Genomic DNA, 20,196 nt, shown 5'->3' with positions numbered 1-20,196 from the left:
AAAGTAATGCACAACAGTTTCCACAGAGTTTAGTGCATATATCAGAGTCAATGTCCAGAAAATAAGTTCAGTAGTCGTATACCGTACGTTCCGTCCAAATAGCCAGAGTTCCTCTTCAATACTAAGCACGTAGACACGGCTTCCTCCAGGATTCTCCAGCACAGGAACACGACAACTCTTCTCCATGAACACACCAACCAGCATCACCACCAACAACTCACAACAACCCACAGATTGTGTGTGCTTGTGCTGCTAGTTTTATCCCATGGATAACCAATCCTATGATTGCATTCACAGTTGTTCCCATTACCTCAGCTGTATACATTCAACCTTTGCTTCTCTTTACAATACTGATCCTGACAATACTTATTGTCATTTAGAAAACTGAATTTAACGATTCTATCCAGGTTTAGCCCAAACCTGTCAAGATGATTGTCATCCTGCTCAGCAGAGGTCTTAACCTATTTTCTTGGAATGCAAGGACGAGCCTGCTTGACCGTTTTTGGTCAGTTCTCAGGACAGCCATGGCCAAGGGCACCGAGGCAGTCCGGGGGATCAGCAGATCCACAGGCTATAATACTCTCAAGCACGCTCCATGGAATTATGTTCAATTCTAGGTAAAGAAAGAATCCCAACCTTATCCTGTAGCATTGTGCCTGTAACTTAATTTATGTGTTGCCTTTTATTTCTTGAATGCAACCCAAAAGCTTAACTATTTTATGTTCTTTCCTTTTCTTTTTAATAAAGCAATCTTTAGGATCGTCTCCTTGTGTGGGACTCTATTCCTTGCAGAGCTTCCGGGTTAATCTCATCCAGAAGCCAGGCTATTAAACCAGATAAAATGGAGATCCCGAAGGGGAACGGTGGCTGCTAGGAAATGTAGACAAACGGGAACTCCGGTTGGGGGGGGGAGTTCTCTCCTTGACCTGGGCCCTAGATGCAACTGAAAGTCTGGAGACCAGAGTATCCATTTCCCTTATCAATTGGTATGTTTAGGTGCTTTGTTCCTGGGCCCTCATCTATGGCCTTCCATACTGTGAATCGCTTGTGAATGTTACTTGCTGGCTTCCTCCTGCAAGCATTCCGATGGTGGGCCATTTGTTCCATCAAAAAGGTGGTTAGGCAAAGAAGAAGAGTGACTTCCAATCATCTGGAAGGAGCCATCAAGCATTTCTTCCACAAGGTGGTAAGAATAATAAACATTTTCCACTATCTTGCATTGCTTCAGAGATCAAGTAATGGCACCAGATTCTCAAATTTCATATCTACTCATCTCAAGAAAGTAAGTACCAGCAGCAGAGCAGGACATCCCTGGGCTCTCCTAAACCCCTCTGCAGCCAGGTAGAGATTATTACCGGTAGAGATTAATCCGTGATACGAGATCATTCAAGAAAAGGTGGGACCTGATCAATGGGCACCAACTGCTGCTTCACCTTGGTTCCTTGCTTGGGATTAACAGATGATTGATTAACGTCCTGGCTTCCCTGTCCCGTCTCCTCTTCTGAATGGGCGTCCACCAGAAGAGGCTGGGCAGGAAAACCGGGACAGCCATCGGACAAACCTGTTCATCCAAAGGGATGAACCATCACGAGGCAGCGGTTCCTCCCCATCTCCGGTGTTTATACCCATCCGAGCACCTCTTCCTCACATTAACTTTCAAGGCCACTTTGACCTACCAGGCATTGATCCTGTGGGTGGCCACCCCAAAAGATGCCAGGAAGTCTACAACTATGGTATAGGTGCCGGGCCTTACCTGTGGTGCCTCACGACGCCTGCGGAGGTACACCTGGCACCTTCCCTCCCAACATTCAGGAAGCACATAAAAACCTGGCTTTTCTGGGAAACATTTCATGATATTCTCCCCTTATAATTGGGGATTAATTAGGTTTGTATTGAGAATTGTACTTTTGAATCTTTGTCTTTTCCGTTTCTGCCATCTTGATTTGTTTCTCTTGCATACTACATTTTCTCATTTTGGTTTCTTGGTTGTTTTCTGTATTTCTGTAGGGCGAGGCCACTAGAGATGGTGGAATAAATAAGTAGTTGTGCCTTACTGCTTTCAATGTGTTTTTGGTAATGCTTTCGTTGCTGGGAGGGATCAGTCCGGGTTGAGGTGACCGTCAGTCTGTCCAGCACTAAAAACAAGAGTTCTCTCTTGCCTCAGAATTCGAAGGGAGCCCCTCCTCTCTCCTGAGTCTCCTCGTTCCCTTTCTTAACGTGTGTTGAGGTCTGTTGTTGGCAGCAGTCATGTTGTCACCTTACTGCTTGGTCTGTTCCCCTTTTTAAAGTTATTTTGATATTGGGAATTGCTGCACTTTTACTGCACAGCTGAAGGAATTTAATGGAAAAAAACCTGCACTTTCGAGTTCAACAATTGCTCCACTTAGAACAAATGAGACCACAGAGCAAGAAAATTGTTGAGAGATGTAATTATACAGCATAGTATGCATTTGTGTTTATGTAAATTTAAATTTATGTTGCAAGGAAGGACCAGAATGTTGTATTTGCATAGCATAGCATTCTGACCAATCAGCCAGCGGACAAGACAAGCCCCTCCCTCCCTCTTCGGCTGGCTTTTAGCAAGGAGCCAATGACGTGGCTGGTCAGGGATCCCCCTTTGTGATCCAGGGATCCCCCCATTGTGACCGAGAACAGGAGCTGCCAGAGGCAACAAGACAAGAGGCGGAGACCAACGGGGCTCCTCCAGGCGCTCAGGGAGGAGACCGGATGAGTCCCTTTTTATCCCTGCCAGGAGTCTGGCTCGGCTTCAGTCACGTGAGAGGAAAGAGGGGAAAAAGAAGATTTATTTCCCCCCAAAAAAAGTCTGCACGTGCACCAGCCAGGAGGAGGCTTTTTTTAAGGGCGAGGCTTTGGAAACAACCTCCGCAGCCTGTGGACCCGATGGTCAAAAAGGGGGGGAAAGAGGGAGGCGAGTATCGTTTGTTCTGTAATTTGCTGGGAAAGGAAAACCGGAGAAAGGGAAGGAAAAGTCTTCCTGGGTTGGAAGGGAGGCAACAAGAGAGGAATTTCTGGGCAGGAAAGTCAGGGAGAAAAAGGATTTCTCGAGGAGGAGGAGGAAGAGGAAGAGGAAGAGGGAGGGAAAGAAGCCCCGGGAAGGGCTTGGCGAACTGGGCAGATGAATTGGGCGAGCAGAGCCCCTGGGGGGGGCTGCGGTATCTGACGGGGGGGGGGGGGGAAGCAAGGCCAGGGCTCTGTGTCTCTTTCTTGCCCTTTATTTTGTGAATGGGGGAACCGGCCACCTTGGAAGAAGAGCCAGGCGCCAGTCCGTAGAGGCTGGAGAGGCCCCATCCTGGTGGCTCCCCAACCATCGCTGGCCTTTCTCTCCCCTGACCCCCGATCTGTCCACAGGGTTGACCTGGGGGGGGGGTTATTTCCTTGATGTGTCTGTGTGAAGTCTGCATGAGAGAGGGAGAAGTGGGGAGGATTTTGTCCCCTGCCTCAGGCAGCAGAAGGCCTTGGGATACCCCTCGCCATTTGAATGGTTTGAAAAGCGATGAAAAATGCTATGAAAAAGGCAGGATCCAGTTTCATTTCATGGATCTGCCCTGTTACATTCTTCGCTTCAGAGAGGAAATACAGGCTTCCAAACATGCTTTCATGAAAGGTTTAAAAAGATTTTTATGTGGGATCTGAAATCATAGGCCTTATGTGTGTCTACAGACTATACCACAGAAATTATGGGCAGAGTTTTGGGGCGGATCCCAATTAAAAAAAAACCTATGGATCCATGCCTGAGATCCATGCTAAGGCACCCCTGCAAAGTCCCGTGGTGAAGGGGATTATATTTTGGATTATAGTTCTGTGATATAATCTATGGCCACAGAGAGAACCTATGAGTTGAGTTTGTTTTTCAGCGAATCTGAATGTAAACATCATAAGAAATTCTGAGGGCTCATTTTTTTCATTTTATGCATCCTCCATTTCCCAGTCCCGTGCAATACAATGCACTGTTTTCCGAATTGTGGTCTCGGGACACAATTGGGACCTGAGATAGCTCTTTGTTTAATCAAGATGGCATGTAAATATCTTGTGGAAGTGGATCCATGAATACCCATTCCTCAGCTGCATCCTTCTGTGGTACTGCAAAGCGATGGACCAAAGGACCCATAGTTTTTGTGGTGTAATTTCTGAGCACAGAGGGCACCTGTCGAGGGCCATCATCCTAAAGGACTTTTCCCTGAACATTTCATTGGCCCTGTTTTCAGAAAGCAGGAGAATCCACCTGGCAACTTAGGGTTAAATGCAGAGAGATGGGGGATTCCTAGAAGGGAAAGGGACCAGGGGAGTGAGAGACTGTCATGGCCGCTTCCTCACCCCGCCAAGCGCCCCCATCATCTGCTAACTGTTGTGGACCTCTTGCTCTGCTTTCGCACTGACTGCATGAGAAGTAGAGGAAGTGAACTGATTGTGATTCTTTACATATTGGAGAGAGGATTTAAAGGAACCAGGATTTTGTGTTTTCTAGCGATGCAGCTCCAAGCTGAGATAGTTCGGAATAGAACCTGCATCTCCTGAGGCTTTCCACCTCTCAAATACAGGGGACAGGGCTATAAAATAGTTTCATTTCTTTTGTAACTAAATGTAGAAGAAAAAAAAAACAAAAATTAAATACAAGTGCCAGATTCCCAAGAATGTGTTAATTTCAAGAATCTATGCACTGAGTTACTTGGTGCCTAGACTCCTAAATATACAAAATGCTGGTGACATGAAGGTCTCTTGGACTGAGAGAGAAGCTTAATGAATGGAGAACAAATACAACCAAAAGATCTATTTATTGTGGGAAAGATCCTTTCGATGTTGTAATGGCTCCTTGGTCTGCGGCTCTCAGCCTTGGGCTTCTCCTGCTTTTCTTTTGGAGATGAAACTTGGTTGGTTGCTGTTGTATATTGCATTTTTGGTATTACCTATGCCAACATGGAAATATCTTTGCTTTGCAGTGCTTTAGGTCTTTGGTGAAGAGATGCCTGGATCAAAGTGCCAACCCTTCATGAAATTCTCCTACGAGGAGGCTGATGGTCCTCGACAGGCCTGCACCCAACTCTACTCTCTTTGCCGTCAGTGGCTGAAGCCGGAGCAGCATACCACGGCTCAGATCCTGGACCTGGTGATCCTGGAGCAGCTCCTGACCATCCTTCCCCTGGAGATGTCGTGCTGGGTGAGAGAATGTGGAGCAGAGACCACTTCGCAGGCGGTGGCCCTGGGAGAAGCTTTCCTGAGTGTGAGTCATGCAGAAAACCAAAATCAGGAAGAGGTGAGAGCAAATAACTCTGGGGGATTTCAGAGTCTGAAGTGGGCAGTCAACAACCATTCTTGCTCTCCCATCCCATGCTGTCCTTGAAAGGAAGAGGTGTTGTCCATATGCATCATGTTTTGAGACAGAATCTCCATCCCCAACATGTGTAGACGCCCTACCAGTTTCAAACAGGGTGCATCCCCATGTGCCTAGTTTTCTAATGAAATTTCAAGGTTTTGTCTGCCATTGACACGACACCCAGTTCAGCATTATATCAGGTGCGATGGAAGAGTTCAGTGTCTTTTGCTGAATTGAGGCCACAAAGATATCCATGGGTGTTTTAAGGGGTCAAGGAAATGTGCAAGGAAATCCTTGAAATTCTGCCAGTCAACCATGTTTCCGCTTCAGAAATTCTGAGGATCTGATGTCCGCTATGTGCCAAGTCCTGGCCTCATCCACTGACATCTTTGTTTTTCTGTTTTCTGTCTTCTTGTTCCTTGTCATGGATCTTCAGATGAGGAATCTCTCAGTAGAAGCTCAGTCTGATTTCCATGCAGCAGAGAAATCTCCACTCAGCGTCAGATACAGCCATGAGCATCAAGAGACCCATCAGGGCAATGAGGGAGGTGCTCCCTTGATAGGTAAGGATGAATGCTTGGAGGTTGTGTTTTTTTCCTTGTGTGAAAGAAGAAGAGGTCCAGTGTGTCCTTTTGTATTTGCCCTTTTTGGGTAGGGTGGACTAAAGAGGCATACTCTTTAGTTCTTTATGTACTTCATCCTGCCACGGTGGACAATCTCTCAAACGTGGGCAAGTATGCCTCCGGATCATCCTGTGGTCCCATCTTCTCCATGCGAATGGGAGCTGGCCCGGCTCCCGGCATTCTTGATATTTCCACCTGTCTCTATTGGCTTTCCATTCCCACTTCCCTCCGCTTTCTTCATTACTTGTTTTAGTAACATTTTATGTTGTTCGGTTGGCATTTCTGTTAATAGGTTCAGGGCATACCACCCTCTTCCAAGGACCCTTCCCACATGGGTAAACCTATGCTACTTTTTCCAACTTCTTTTTTTCTTCCTCCTCTACGGCTGCTAAATTTGCTAATGACCCCCAGATTTCTCTTATTCCTGCTTTTTCCTCTCATTCCTCCATCACTATGAGACTCTCAGCTGGTTGTTTCTCTCCCACTCTTCTCCTTCCATGTTTTGGACCAGTGCCAACTTCATATTTTCACAGTCGGGATCTGATGGTTGTTCTTCCTCAACCAAAGAGCCCAAAAAACCCACAACCACCTTCATATTTTGAATTCCTTTATTTAAAACACTTGGTTCTCTGTTGATCTGTTCCATCTGAAGAGAATTAGGGAACAGCTCACTTTCCCGTTTAATTTCTTCAAACGATCCTTGTTCGCAGATGCTCACAGCCATCTTCCTCATCACCTTCTCCTCAGTACAACTCCCTGTGAGGGAGGTCAGGCTGAGAGATGCTCAATGGCTCCGTGTCACCCTGTAGGTTTTATGGTTCAGTGGAGAGCAGAATGGGATCATCTGAGTCCTTGTCTCCCACACCCTAATGCAGTGGGTCCAGAATGTTTGTCACCACAACTTCTATCTCCTTCACCATCATCCTGAGTTTTTGTTTTGATAAGTGTTGGAGAAAAGTCTTTTATTCAGTTTTTTTCCCTAAGCATTTTTTCTCTTTTTCCCTTCTATTCGTCTATTCTATTATGTCTATTTTTATGTAAAATAGTTTTATATATATATATATTGTTCTATTTTTATGCTGTTAGCCGCCTAGAGTGGTCTTAACCCAGTGGTTCTTAACGCCCCCTTGAGCCATTGAGGAAGTTATCATCGCCCCCCCTCCCCGCGGTGATGATATCTTATTTATTTATTTATTTATTTATTTATTTATTTATTTATTTATTTATTTATTTAGCCACTTAAATCCATTTATTTATTTATTTATTTATTTATTTATTTATTTATTTATTTATTTATTTATTTATTTATTTATTTATTTATTTATTTATTTAGACACTTAAATCCAATGACCCCTGAAAACAAAATTAAATTCCAAGAAAATGAAATGCCCCCCCAAAAGTAAGATTTAATGATTTAGTTGCAAGTGAATTTTAAGACGCAAAAAGAAATATAAAAACGGCATAAAAACAAATGCAGGAACTAAAAATTTCAAGACAAAAAGTCTGAAACTAAATTAAAATTGGAGGAAAATATATATTCATGCACACTGTAAAAAGGCTGCAGCCATCTTCACAGGTTTGGCTTGCTCCAGTGCCCCCCTACCGCCCCCCTTCTGCTCCAGCGCCCCCACACCGCCCCTTTTCATTCTACTGCCCCCCTGAAAAATGAAATCGCCCCCTGGGGGGCATTATCGCCCACGTTAAGAACCACTGGTCTTAACCGACCAGATAGGCGGGGATATTAAATAAATAAATAAATAAATAAATAAACAAATAAACAAACAAACAAACAAACAAACAAAATAAAATAAAATAAAATAAAATAAAATATATAAATAAGCCTTGTTAGTCCTCTTGACATTTTATTCTCAAACACTTTCCTGACGAGGCACATCTTTTAGGATGGGAACCAGTTCTTTTTATTTAGAGAGCATTTCTAGGATTATGATGTTACTCTAAGAGAAGCTTATGCGACTGGTTTTCTTCCCCCTTTGTCTCCCATAGGGCCTGAAAGGAAGCCAGCCAGAAGTATTCCTTCATCTGTTCCTTGCAATGGAGTCGAACCAGATCAGGTATGTAGAAGGCACTTAAAGGGCATCTTCTCTATCTGATCTCTATGTAAACATTTTAAAAAGTGGTCAAATATCTGACATGTTAAGAGGTTATTCACAATGAAACAAGGGGGCAACAGGAGTTAGTTTCCTCTCTCTGTTCCTTCAATCTGAATCCATCTCTCTCCCTCTGTTTTCTTCTGGGAGAAAGTATGAGGAGCTGGGAGTATGAGGAGCTGTGCTGGATCAGAGCGATGGCCAGTGGGTAGGCCTTTCACTCCAGTCGTTCCCCAGCGACTGAGATTCATAGGCCTCTGTTCCTGGAAGGGAGCACATGGCCAAGGTGGAATAGCAGCCTTTGGTCAACTTGTCCTTCAGTGGTAAGGCTGTAAAAGTCATTCATGAATTAAAACATTATGAGATCCAGTCACTTCTCTTTAATAGTTCTCTTGGCTTTAGCTGTCAGGATATGAAATTTTGAATGTATAGAGTCTTAAAGTGATTCAGGGTGTTGCAGAAAATGCAGTCCTGAAAATCTGCACTGTATTACAGTATTTTAAGAATGAAGTTTAAAGAACAATTCATGCAAAGTCATTGCATAACAATTAGCCAGCTCCCCGGCCAAGTCTGGAAGTAAGGTCACCGAACGAGAACATGGCCTTGCAAAAAAAATCCATTTCATGCTTGGCAGTCCAACACGAAAGTAAACAATTGAGCAACATCTTGATTGTTCATTAAATTAGCCCACCTGTAATTTAGGCCCATAGCATTTCCCTACCTATTAAAATTGGACCTAGGTCACTCACATGCAATGTAACCTATTTTAGTAACTTCTAGCCAAAAGAATAACACTCATCATCCTGGTGGCAGCTTGCCAGAATCTGATTTACATGAATTGTATTTTACAGGAGTTGTAAAAGCAATAGAAATTTCTATTATAAATAATTTTCATAGTGAGTCAATACTCTGTATCTTACTGCTTGGCAGAAGGGAATATTGACAGTTGTTTATAAATAATGGTGCAAAAGATAATGATATAATTGGAGGCTAGGAAAAAAAAACATGGAGCAGGGAGCCATAGATTACCAGAGAAGATGGTAATTTGGAACTAAACTCTGCTGGGGGGGTGGGTCAGACTCTTTTATTACATGCTGACGTGATTTTGTAATTGCTTGTTCTATGCTCTCTTAATTACATAGTCTACTCTTAAGGTACGTACATAGATGTGAATTTGCTGAGATTTTTCTATATTATTTAATATACTTTGTAGTACTTTTTAAATCAAGCATTTGTAATGCCTTAGCTGCAGTATTATTATTACTTTCTAATCCATCATATTAAGTTTTGTTAGAACATTTATTTATATTTTCTATGCAGCTGGTCTTAGTCCTTTGGGGATCAATGCCAGCTGTGAGGAACACAGGCTTCTGATTTTTTCCCTTGAAGTCTATAAAGTTCTGTAGGATTCTCGGAGCATCAGACACGTTCTGCTGAGCTTATCTTTACGAAACCAATGAGGGAAACTTCATTTCTTTTTTCATTTGTAGGTTCCAGTGGCCTTTGAGGAGGTGTCCGTGTCCTTCACCCAGGAGGAGTGGGCGCTGCTGGATCCTGACCAGAGGGCCCTCCACCAGGAGGTCATGGAGGAGAACTGGCAAATGGTCTCCTCTCTCGGTAAGGCCCCCTCTTTCCCCATCTGATGCTAATAAACTCAGGTATTACGAATGCAGTAAGGAGCAGTAACAGTGATGGCAATTATAACACTCCTGTGTGGCACTGTTGTCCCAACTAATACTAGCCACTGTGGGGTCTGTAATGCTGGACTGGGCAATAGGAATTTCAGTCACCTGTAGTTAGAAGCACATCTTTCTATTGTGTTAGTTCTAGAAGGTGTTGTAGGTCTTCATAGAATTTTAATTTGAGGGAAATCTAAAGTCAACAATGAAACGGGAAGACAGCCCTACTAGCCTTTCCTGCTGTGATGGGTTGCTGCGCTCCACCCTCGTGTCACATGGGCACATTTGTTCCTCTGGTCGGCATCCTTTTTAAAGTGCAGTGTCCAGACACAGTGCTCTAGATGACACCTAACCAGTCTTGAATTGGGGGGGGGGGGGTAGAAAATCATGGGTTTTGTTAATGAATCCTAAAACAGCTTTTTCCCCCCAGATTGTACCAACAGTGATGTTCAGCTCGTGATCTATGACAATTCCAGGGTCCTTCTCACTCATCCTAACTTTTCCATGACTGATGCTTCCTGTGCTATGTCTGTTCTCCTCTCAGCATCCTCCTCCACTGCTTTCTCTTGCTGTTCTTCCACCTTCATGGCGCAGTGGTTAAACCGCTGTACTGCAGCTAAAACTGTGCTCACGACCTGGGGTTCAAATCCCAGGTAGCCGGCTCAAGGTTGACTCAGGCTTCTATCCTTCCGAGGTCGGTAAAATGAGTACCCAGCTCGCTGGGGGGGGGGGTATATAAGCAGCACGCTTTGGTTTTTGCTTTGCTTCATTGCCCCCCTGCCATGAATGCTGCTGCTGCTCCAGAGGTCTTTCAATAGTGCTCTTCATCTTCGCTTCTACCTTTAAGCCAAGCCTCTCGCTTCTCCAGTGCTCACTTTTCCTTCCAAAAGCCCAATCGTTTTGCACTTGCTGCATGTGTATGCTTTTTCTTTCTCTGCCACAAAGACAGACATTGCACACATGTTGCAGGTCACCACTGCTGAAGAGTCTCTTCTCTCCAAAGTCAGTGTTACCTTGTGGCTTTCATCTGTTTGTATCTGAAGACGTTTTCCTTTGTTTTGTTTGTCATAAAGGCTGCTTGAAAGCCACTAATAAAAAATTATAAATAGAAGCAATGCATTATTTTAAAGTACAGTGGTGCCTCGCTTAACGAGCACACCGTAGAACGACGAATCCGCATAGCGAGGACGTTTTTGCAATCGCAAATGCGATCGCATACCGATGGCCCCTATGGCCGAAAATTGCTTTGCGAAGATCGGTAAGCGTTTCGCTTACCGATCTTCGCAAAACGAAGCTGCGGATCAGCTGTTCGGCGGCTCCAAAATGGCCGCCGGAAGCCCCGAAATGGCAGCGCGCAGCGTTTTTGCGCCCTCCCCTCGCTTACCGAGGGTGTTTAAATGTCTGCCAGCCATAGGAAAACTTTGCTGAACTGTGAGTTTTGGAGCCTATTGGAACGCATTAAACTAAGTTTAATGCGTTCCAGTGGCTTTCCCCGTTCCGTTCAGCGATGTTTTCACATAGCGAGGGTTAATCCGGAACGGATTAACCTCGCTATGCAAGGCACCACTGTATTAAAAAATTATTAGGGGTCTCCTATTTGGCTTCCCCTGATGAACTCCCCATGAAACTACTGTTTACTCTCCCTGTTGCACATTCCAAGGGTCCACTGTCAGTTTTATGCCTCTGCTCTGCTCATTTAGGAGTCTGCAAACTGAAGAGTATAATGTAGTCACCTAGTGCCCCTGAAGAAAAGTACAAGTATAGAGTAGATTTGTCTCTCTCTACAGTTCAGTCATTTCTGTATTTATCCTTCTTTACAGATATCTTGAGGGAGGAAACTATGTGTCCCAAATATGGAAAGAATTTTATGCACAAATTAGAGCTTGCCAGACAACAGAAGACCGACACAGAAGGAGAGAGTTGTCTTCAGGAGAAGTCATACACATGCCTTCTTTGTAGAAAACATTTTGCCACAAAGGTAGCGCTGATGCGTCACAAAAGGATCCACACTGCAAAAAAACAGTTCATAGATGAAGTGTCTGGGAATTGTCAGTTACCCTTTGTGAGACATAAGAATTTCCACACAGGACAGAAAGCCTACAAATGCGAGGAGCGTGGGAAGTCCTTTGGTTCAAATTCACAGCTTGTGAACCATGACAGAGTCCACACAAGAGAGAAACTGTACAAATGCCAGGAATTTGGGAAACATTCTACTCATAAGTCACCGCTTGTGAAGCCTAAGAAAGTAGACACAGGGGAGAACCGATACAAATGTGAAGAATGTGGGAAATGTTTTACTCACAGATCACTGCTTGTAAAGCATGAGACAATCCACACAGGAGAGACACTGTTCAAATGGCAGGTGTGTCGGAAAAATTTTGCTCGAAAATCACAATATCTGACTCATAAGAAAGTCCACACAGGAGAGAGACAATACAATTGTGAGGAATGTGGGAAATGTTTCGCTCGAAAATCACACCTTATGATTCATAGGAGAGTCCACACAGGAGAGAAACCATACAAATGTGAAGAATGTGGGAAATGTTTTGCTCAGAAATCACATCTTATATGGCATAAGAGTGTCCACACAGGAGAGAAACCTTACAAATGCCTTGACTGTTGGAAATGTTTTGCTTGGAACTCAGACCTTTTGAGGCATAAGAGAGTCCACACAGGAGAGAAAGCATACAAATGTGAAGAATGTGGGAAATATTTTGCTCACAGTTCATCACTTGTGAGACATAAGAAAGTTCACACAGGAGAGAAACCACACAAATGCCACGAGTGTAGGAAATGTTTTGCTCGAAAATCACACCTTCTGAGACATAAAAAAGTTCACACAGGAGAGAAACCACACAAATGCCAGCAGTGTGGAAAATGTTTTGCTAGGAATTCACAAATTATGAGACACCAGAGAGTCTGTGTAGAGTAGAAAAACGTACAAATGCCGGGAGGGTGGAAATGTTTAGCTCAGAATTTACACTTCGTGGGCCATCAGAGAATCCATGTAGGAGAGAAAAGCTTTAAATCCCATTAGCATGGGAAATGTTTTGTTAATGGTTCATATTCCACATATTGTGTGCCACCAGAAACTCAATAAAGGAGAGGAACCACACAAATAAGTGTGCAAATGTTTTGTTTACCATTAAGAGAGTTCAGGTAGTCCAGTACAATGGATTTTTAAAAAAGAGACAGCAAGGTGTGTTGCATATATAGCGCCCCATAGTTAATTATACAGGCTACACATTGCCCCCACAGCAAGCTGGGTAGTCATTTTACCAACTTCGGAAGGATAAAAGGCTGACTTATCCTTTAGCTGCTACCTGGAATGGAAGAACCCTGGGTTGTGAGCACAGTTTTGGCTGTAGTGCAGCAATTTAAGCACTGCATCACAGGTTTTGTGCTAATGGGACACTCTGTCAGTTCCTGGCCTAAATACAATGGGAGCAGCATGTTGGTGTCTCCTGCCTCCTGCCAGGAGTGGTGAGTGGATCTCTAGTCCAGAGTCTCACATAGAATTGTGTACGGAGGGAAAGGAGGGAGGAATTGTGAGGAACGCCTGTTTTGGAGCAAAGAATGACCCTATGGATTCTGGGCAGAGTCTGATATTTCTTTTTCTGCCTGAGGGGAAAATGTCCCATGAAACCTATGGCTTTTTGACCTTAGAGCACTGTTTTGTCTTTGCCAATGTTAAATGTTGGATGAAATACACTCCACAACAGGTTTTGGTGAGCGGCAATGCCAGGATGCCCAGGGGACATATTCCAGTCATCAGAAAGTTGACTCCATACTGGGAAAGAGTGAGATTTTGATTAGTTTCAGGAAAAACAAAGAAGATCACGTTGAACTCTAACATCTATCCCAACCCCTAAGTTCATTAGAATTGCAGTGGGAATAGAAAACAACCTACATCACATTCAGGATAAGGTTTTTCTAACTAATGATGCAAAAAATTACTGCTGAATAGTCAGAATTGGCCTCTGCTTTGAATACTTCGGCACTGGTGTCTTGTTGAATGAACCTATTCAACTTTCAGAGAAATCTAAACCCAAAATGGCTGTTGGCGAACTGGAAAGAATGTGAATCTCTGAGAAGTTGCACAAAAGAAGGAATTATTGGCCAGAATCCTCTTGGTGAGTTACGCTCACGTTAAGAGTAAAGATGTGAATTGCAGCCATGAATCATCAGCAGTTACCAGTTTGCCATTTTAATCTCTGAATAGTCCTCAGTTCATGCAGCTGGCTGTACAGAGAGGTATCCCAGCTACTCACTTGGTAATTAGTAGCAATTTGCTGCAATTTATGATTTTCTTATTAAACTCATAATATAAAATTAGACACAACTAACTAAAAATAAGAAAACACCCACAAAAACCACACAATAATGCAGAAAATGCCCACCCCGGGATCTTCTGGAAAGAAAATACTTTTTTCCCCTTACTAACAGTCTCATTTCCCCATCCACTTTAATATTTTTTATCCCATCTATTCCTCCACACCTTGATACTTCTTTCTCCCAAATTGCATTCCCATAACGCTTGAAGTACATCTTGTTGATTCTCTGCTTCTATTCACATTGTATAAATTCTGCTAGTTATCGCTTTCATTATCTTATTTCCATCTACCTTTTCTTTCAGTTCTAAAATTTCTTGGAAGACCTCTGCGTTTCCCATTCCTTGATCCTATTGCTCTCAATTAATAAAGTTCAGCCACAATCTTCTTTCTGATCCTAATGCTAATATTGGGTCTCTTTTAATCATGTTTTCCAACCAATCTTTTAACACAATAACTTGCTTCTTCCTTTATAACGAACTAAGGCTCTAAATTATCTCATCCAGCATTGAAGGGACAGGGAGGAAAATTTCCAGGGACTTTGGGGAGCATCGGGGGGGGGTATCCAGTGTCCTCCTGGAATGGCCGGCCACTCGTGCATAAGTGGGTTTCTATTTTCTTAGTCATTCCCGACTGCTGAACCCTCAAGGCCTTCCAGGTCTATACTCACAACCAAAGGGTGTACAGATTTATACTGGCTCCTACAACCCATGTGGCACTCAAGATACCCACCAAGCGTCAGGGCTTTTTCATCCAGTATTAGGCCACTCCTGGTCTCCTGTGATACACACACACATACACAGAGAGAGAGAGAGAGAGAGAGGTGGGACATTCACAAGTGGGTCCCGGTGCACTTATGTTCGGCCACAGACCATCAGAGGCATCAAGTCTTGATCTGGGTCAGGGGATCTTTACCCTTCGCCACAGAGCAGTCCCGGTCACTCCCAGGAGAACTAAAAGAGGAATCCACTTCCTCCACGCTCAGCCAGATCCCCCAAAGTATCCACTGGACTCACCTTTTTTGTTTTGACTGGGAGACCTGAGAGGTTTTCCCGGCGTGGTCTTGGTCTTCATGGGCATCAAAGGCCACCAGAGGCTAGTATCCAGTAGGAGAAATAATGTCTGCTACCCCATAATTTAAAACTGGGGTTTTCCCTGGCAGGAGACCAAGGCCAAGAGGCATCAGCCAAGATATAACACAATTTTACTGAAGCCAAAAACTGGTGGGCTCTCTCAAAACACAAGTACCCCCCCCTCTTTACCCACCAAGCGTTATATTGTTTTAAGGTCTTTCTGAGGCCTGGACTTTCTCTCCATGTCTTATCAATTCTAAAATGTAGTTTCATCTTTTGTCGGGATCACTGCCTCTTATTTTGATTTTTACCGCGGTAATCATCTTTCCTTAGAAAGCAGAGATGGGGAGCTTTAGCCCCATCCCTAGCCAAGTCTTCTGAGAGGATGAAGGCGGAAAGGCTCCAGTTACCTGGAAGGAGCCATCAAGCGTTTCTTCCACAAGGTGTTAAGAGTAAGAAACCTTTCCCGCCATCTTGCATTGCTTCAGAGAACAAGTCATGGCACCAGATTCTCAAATTTCATATTTACTCAGCTCAAGAAAGTAAGTACCAGCAGCAGAGCAGGACATCCCTGGGCTCTCCTAAACCCCTCTGGAGCCATTTGAAGTATTACCGGTAGAGATTAATCTGTGATATGAGGTCATTCAAGAAAAGGTGGGACCTGATCAATGGGCACCAACTGCTGCTTCACCTTGGTTCCTTGCTTTGGATTAACAGATGTTTGATCAACGTCCTGGCTTCCCTGTCCCGTCTCCTCTTCTGAATGGGCGTCCACCAGAAGAGGCTGGGCAGGAAAACCGGGACAGCCATCGGACAAACCTGTTCATCCAAAGGGATGAACCATTACGAGGCAGCGGTTCCTCCCCATCTCTGGTGTTTATACCCATCAGAGCACCTCTTCCACAGATCAACTTTCAAGGCCACTTTTACCTACCAGGCATTGATCCTGTGCGTGGCCACCCCAAAGGATGCCAGGAAGTCTACAACTACAGTATAGGTGCCGGGCCTTCCCTGTGGTGGCCTCACTACGCCTGCGGAGGTACACCTGGCACCTTCCCTCCCAACATTCAGGAAGCACATAAAAACCTGGCTTTTCTGGGAGACATTTCATGATATTCTCCCCTTATAATTGTGGATCAATTAGGTTTATATTGAGAATTGTACTTTTGAATCTTCTCCGTTTCTGCCATCTTGATTTGTTGCTCTTTTATACTACATTTTTCCCATTTTGCTTTCTTGGTTGTTTTCTGTATTTCTGTAGGGCAAGGCCACTAGAGATGGTGCAATAAATAAATAGTTATGCCTTACTGCTTTTAATGTGTTTTTGGTAATGCTTTCGTTGCTGGGAGGGATCAGTCCGGTTTGAGGTGACCGTCAGTCTATCCAGCACTAAAAACAAGAGTTCTCTCTTGCCGCAGAATTCGAAGGGAGCCCCTCCTCTCCCCTGAGTCTCCTCGTTCCCTTTCCTAACGTGTGTTGAAGTCTGTTGTTGGAAGCAGTCATGTTGTTACCTTACTGCTTGGTCTGTTCCCCTTTTTAAAGTTATTTTGATATTGGGAATTGCTGCACTTCTACTGCACAGCTAAAGGAATTTAATGACAAAAACAAAAGAAAAAAACTGCACTTTCCAGTTCAACAATTGCTCCACTGAGTACAAATGAGACCACTGAGCAACAAAATTGTTGAGAGATATAATTATACAACACAGTATGGATTTGTGTTTATGTGAATTTAAATGTATGTTGCAAGGAAGGACCAGAATGTTGTATTTGCATAGCATAGCATTCTGACCAATCAGCCAGCGGACAAGACAAGCCCCTCCCTCCCTCTTCGGCTGGCTTTTAGCAAGGAGCCAATGACGTGGCCGGTCAGGGATCCCCCTTTGTGATCCAGGGATCCCCCCTTTGTGACCGAGAACAGGAATTGCCAGAGGCAACAAGACAAGAGGCAGAGACCAACGGGGCTCCTCCAGGCGCTCAGGGAGGAGACCGGATGAGTCCCTTTTTATCCCTGCCAGGAGTCTGGCTCGGCTTCAGTCACGTGACAGGAAAGGGGAGAAAAGTTTTATTTCCCCCCAAAAAAGTCTGCACGTGCACCAGCCAGGAGGAGGCTTTTTAAGGGCGAGGCTTTGGAAACGACCTCCGCAGCCTGTGGACCCGATGGTCAAAAAGGGGGGGCAGAGGGAGGCGAGTATCGTTTATTCTGGATTTTGCTGGGAAAGGAAAACCGGAGAAAGGGAAGTAAAAGTCATCCTGGGTTGGAAGGGAGGCAACAAGAGAGGAATTTCTGGGCAGGAAAGTCAGGGAGAAAAAGGATCTCTCAGTGAAGAGGAGGAAGAGGAAGAGGAAGAGGGAGGGAAAGAAGTGCTGGGAAGGGCTTGGCGATCTGGGCAGATGAATTGGGCGAGCAGAGCCCCTTGGGGGGGGCTGTGGTATCCGACATGGGGGGGGGAAGCAAGGCCAGGGCTCCGTGTCTCTTTCTTGCCCTTTATTTTGTGAATGGGGGAACCAGCCACCTTGGAAGAAGAGCCAGGCGCCAGTCCGTAGAGGCTGGAAGGGGGCCTGTCCTGGTGGCCCCCCAACCATCGCTGGCCTTTCTCTCCCCTGACCCCCGATCTGTCCCCAGGGTTGACCTTGGGGGGGGGTTATTTCCTTGATGTGTCTGTGTGAAGTCTGCATGGGAGAGGGAGAAGTGGGGAGGATTTTGTCCCCTGCCTCAGGCAGCAGAAAGCCTTGGGATACCCCTCGCCATTTGAATGGGTTGAAAAGGGATGAAAAATGGTATGAAAAAGGCAGGATCCAGTTTCATTTCATGGATCTGCCCTGTTACGTTCTTCGCTTCAGAGATGAAATACAGGCTTCCAAACATGCTTTCATGAAAGGTTTAAAAAGATTTTTATGTGGGATCTGAAATCATAGGCCTTATGTGTGTCTACAGACTATACCACAGAAATCATGGGCAGTGGTTTGGGGAGGATCCCAATTAAAAAAAAACCTGTGGATCCATGCCTGAGATCCATGCTAAGGCACCCCTGCAAAGTCCCGTGGTGAAGGGGATTATATTTTGGATTATAGTTCTGTGATATAATCTGTGGCCACAGAGAGAACCTATGATTTGAGTTTGTTTTTCAGCGAATCTGAATGTAAACATCATAAGAAATTCTGAGGGCTCATTTTTTTATTTTATGGATCCTCCATTTCCCAGTCCCGTGCAATACAATGCACTAGTTTCCAAATTGTGGTCTTGGGGCACAATTGGGACCTGAGATAGCTCTTTGTTTAATCAAGATGGCATGTAAATATCTTGTGGAAGTGGATCCATGAATACCCATTCCTCAGCTGCATCCTTCTGTGATAGTGCAAAGCGATGGACCAAAGGACCCATGGTTTTTGTGGTGTAATTTCTGAGCACAGAGGGCACCTGTCGAGGGCCATCATCCTAAAGGACTTTTCCCTGAACATTTCCCTGGCCCTGTTTTCAGAAAGCAGGAGAATCCACCTGGCAACTTAGGGTTAAATGCAGAGAGATGGGGGATTCCTAGAAGGGAAAGGGACCAGGGGAGTGAGAGACTGTCATGGCCGCTTCATCAACCCACCAACCACCCCCATCATCTGCTAACTGTTGTGGACCTCTTGCTCTGCTTTCGCACTGACTGCATGAGAAGTAGAGGAAGTGAACTGATTGTGATTCTTTACATATTGGAGAGAGGATTTAAAGGGAAAGCCAGAGGTGCTTAATTAATACTGGACAAGGGGGGAAAGTACGAGGTCTCTGGAACCAGGATTTTGTGTTTTTTAGCGATGCAGCTCCAAGCTGAGATAGTTCGGAATAGAACCTGCATCTCCTGAGGCTTTCCACCTCTCAAATACAGGGGACAGGGCTATGAAATAGTTTCATTTCTTTTGTAACTAAATGTAGAAGAAAAAAAAATTAAATACAAGTGCCAGATTCCCAAGAATGTGTTAATTTCAAGAATCTATGCACTGAGTTTCTTGGTGCCTAGATTCCAAAATACAAAATGCTGATTACATGAAGATCTCTTGGACTGAGAGAGAAGCTTAATGAATGGAGAACAAATAAAATCGAAAGATCTATTGCAGGAAAGATGCTTCCGATGTTGTAATGGCCCCTTGGTCTGCGGCTCTCAGCCTTGGGCTTCTGCTTTTCTTTTGGAGATGAGACTTGGTTGGTTGCTGTTGTATATTGCAATTTTGGTCTTAACTATGCCAACATGGAAATATCTTTGCTTTGCAGTGCTTTAGGTCTTTGGTGAAGAGATGCCTAACTCAAAGTGCCAACACTTCAGGAACTTCTCCTACGAGGAGGCTGATGGTCCTCGACAGGCCTGCACCCAACTCTACTCTCTTTGCCGTCAGTGGCTCAAGCCGGAGCAGCATACCACGGCTCAGATCCTGGACCTGGTGATTTTGGAGCAGCTCCTGACCATCCTCCCCCTGGAGATGTCGTGCTGGGTGAGAGAATGTGGAGCAGAGACCACTTCGCAGGCGGTGGCCCTGGCAGAAGCTTTCCTGAGTGTGAGTCATGCAGAAAACCAAAATCAGGAAGAGGTGAGCGCAAATAACGCTGGGGGATTTCAGAGTCTGAAGTGGGCAGTCCACAGCCATTCTTGCTCCCCCATCCCATGCGATCCTTGAAAGGAGGTGTTGTCCATATGCATCATGTTTTGAGACAGAATCTCCATCCCCAACATGTGGAGACGCCCTACCAGTTTCAAACAGGGTGCATCCCCATGTGCCTAGTTTTCTAATGAAATTTCAAGGTTTTGTCTGCCATTGACACGATACCCAATTCAGCCCTTTATCAGGTGTGGTGGTAGAGTTCATTGCCTTTTGCTGATTTGAGGCCAAAAGGATAACCATGGCTGTTTTATAGGGTCAAGGAAATGTGCAAGGAAATCCTTGAAATTCTGCCAATCTCCCATGTTTCCTCTTGAGAAAATCTGAGGATATGATGTCCGTTATTTGCCAAGTCCTGGCCTCATCCACTGACATCTTTGCTTCTGTTTTTCTGTTTTCTGTCTTCTTGTTCC

The 20,196-nt window shown here is 44.6% G+C and overlaps 1 protein-coding gene across 3 annotated transcripts in view; it reads left to right on the top strand.

Annotated features, from left to right (window-relative positions):
- The first annotated feature begins 3,407 nt into the window (after positions 1–3,407).
- LOC140703993 (uncharacterized) overlaps positions 3,408–20,196 on the top strand; it is a 28,907-nt gene continuing 12,118 nt past the window's right edge. The window contains exons 1-5 of one of the 3 annotated variants that reach the window (XM_078388142.1): positions 3,408–5,272; positions 5,769–5,895; positions 7,960–8,027; positions 9,554–9,680; positions 11,563–14,480. In XM_078388142.1, coding sequence (XP_078244268.1) covers positions 4,982–5,272; positions 5,769–5,895; positions 7,960–8,027; positions 9,554–9,680; positions 11,563–12,674 — 1,725 coding nt within the window. In that variant the 5' untranslated portion in view covers positions 3,408–4,981 and the 3' untranslated portion in view covers positions 12,675–14,480. Of the gene's footprint in view, positions 5,273–5,768; positions 5,896–7,959; positions 8,028–9,553; positions 9,681–11,562; positions 19,715–20,196 lie in introns of those variants that run through there. The other 2 variants (XM_078388141.1, XM_078388140.1) reach the window with 2 other exon arrangements.

This window comes from Pogona vitticeps, chromosome 2 (genome assembly GCF_051106095.1).
Source record: "Pogona vitticeps strain Pit_001003342236 chromosome 2, PviZW2.1, whole genome shotgun sequence".
NCBI classification, from domain to species: Eukaryota; Metazoa; Chordata; class Lepidosauria; order Squamata; family Agamidae; genus Pogona; species Pogona vitticeps.
The sequence above is the reverse complement of the archived record's forward strand: the minus strand, read 5'-3'. Positions and strand labels throughout refer to the sequence as shown.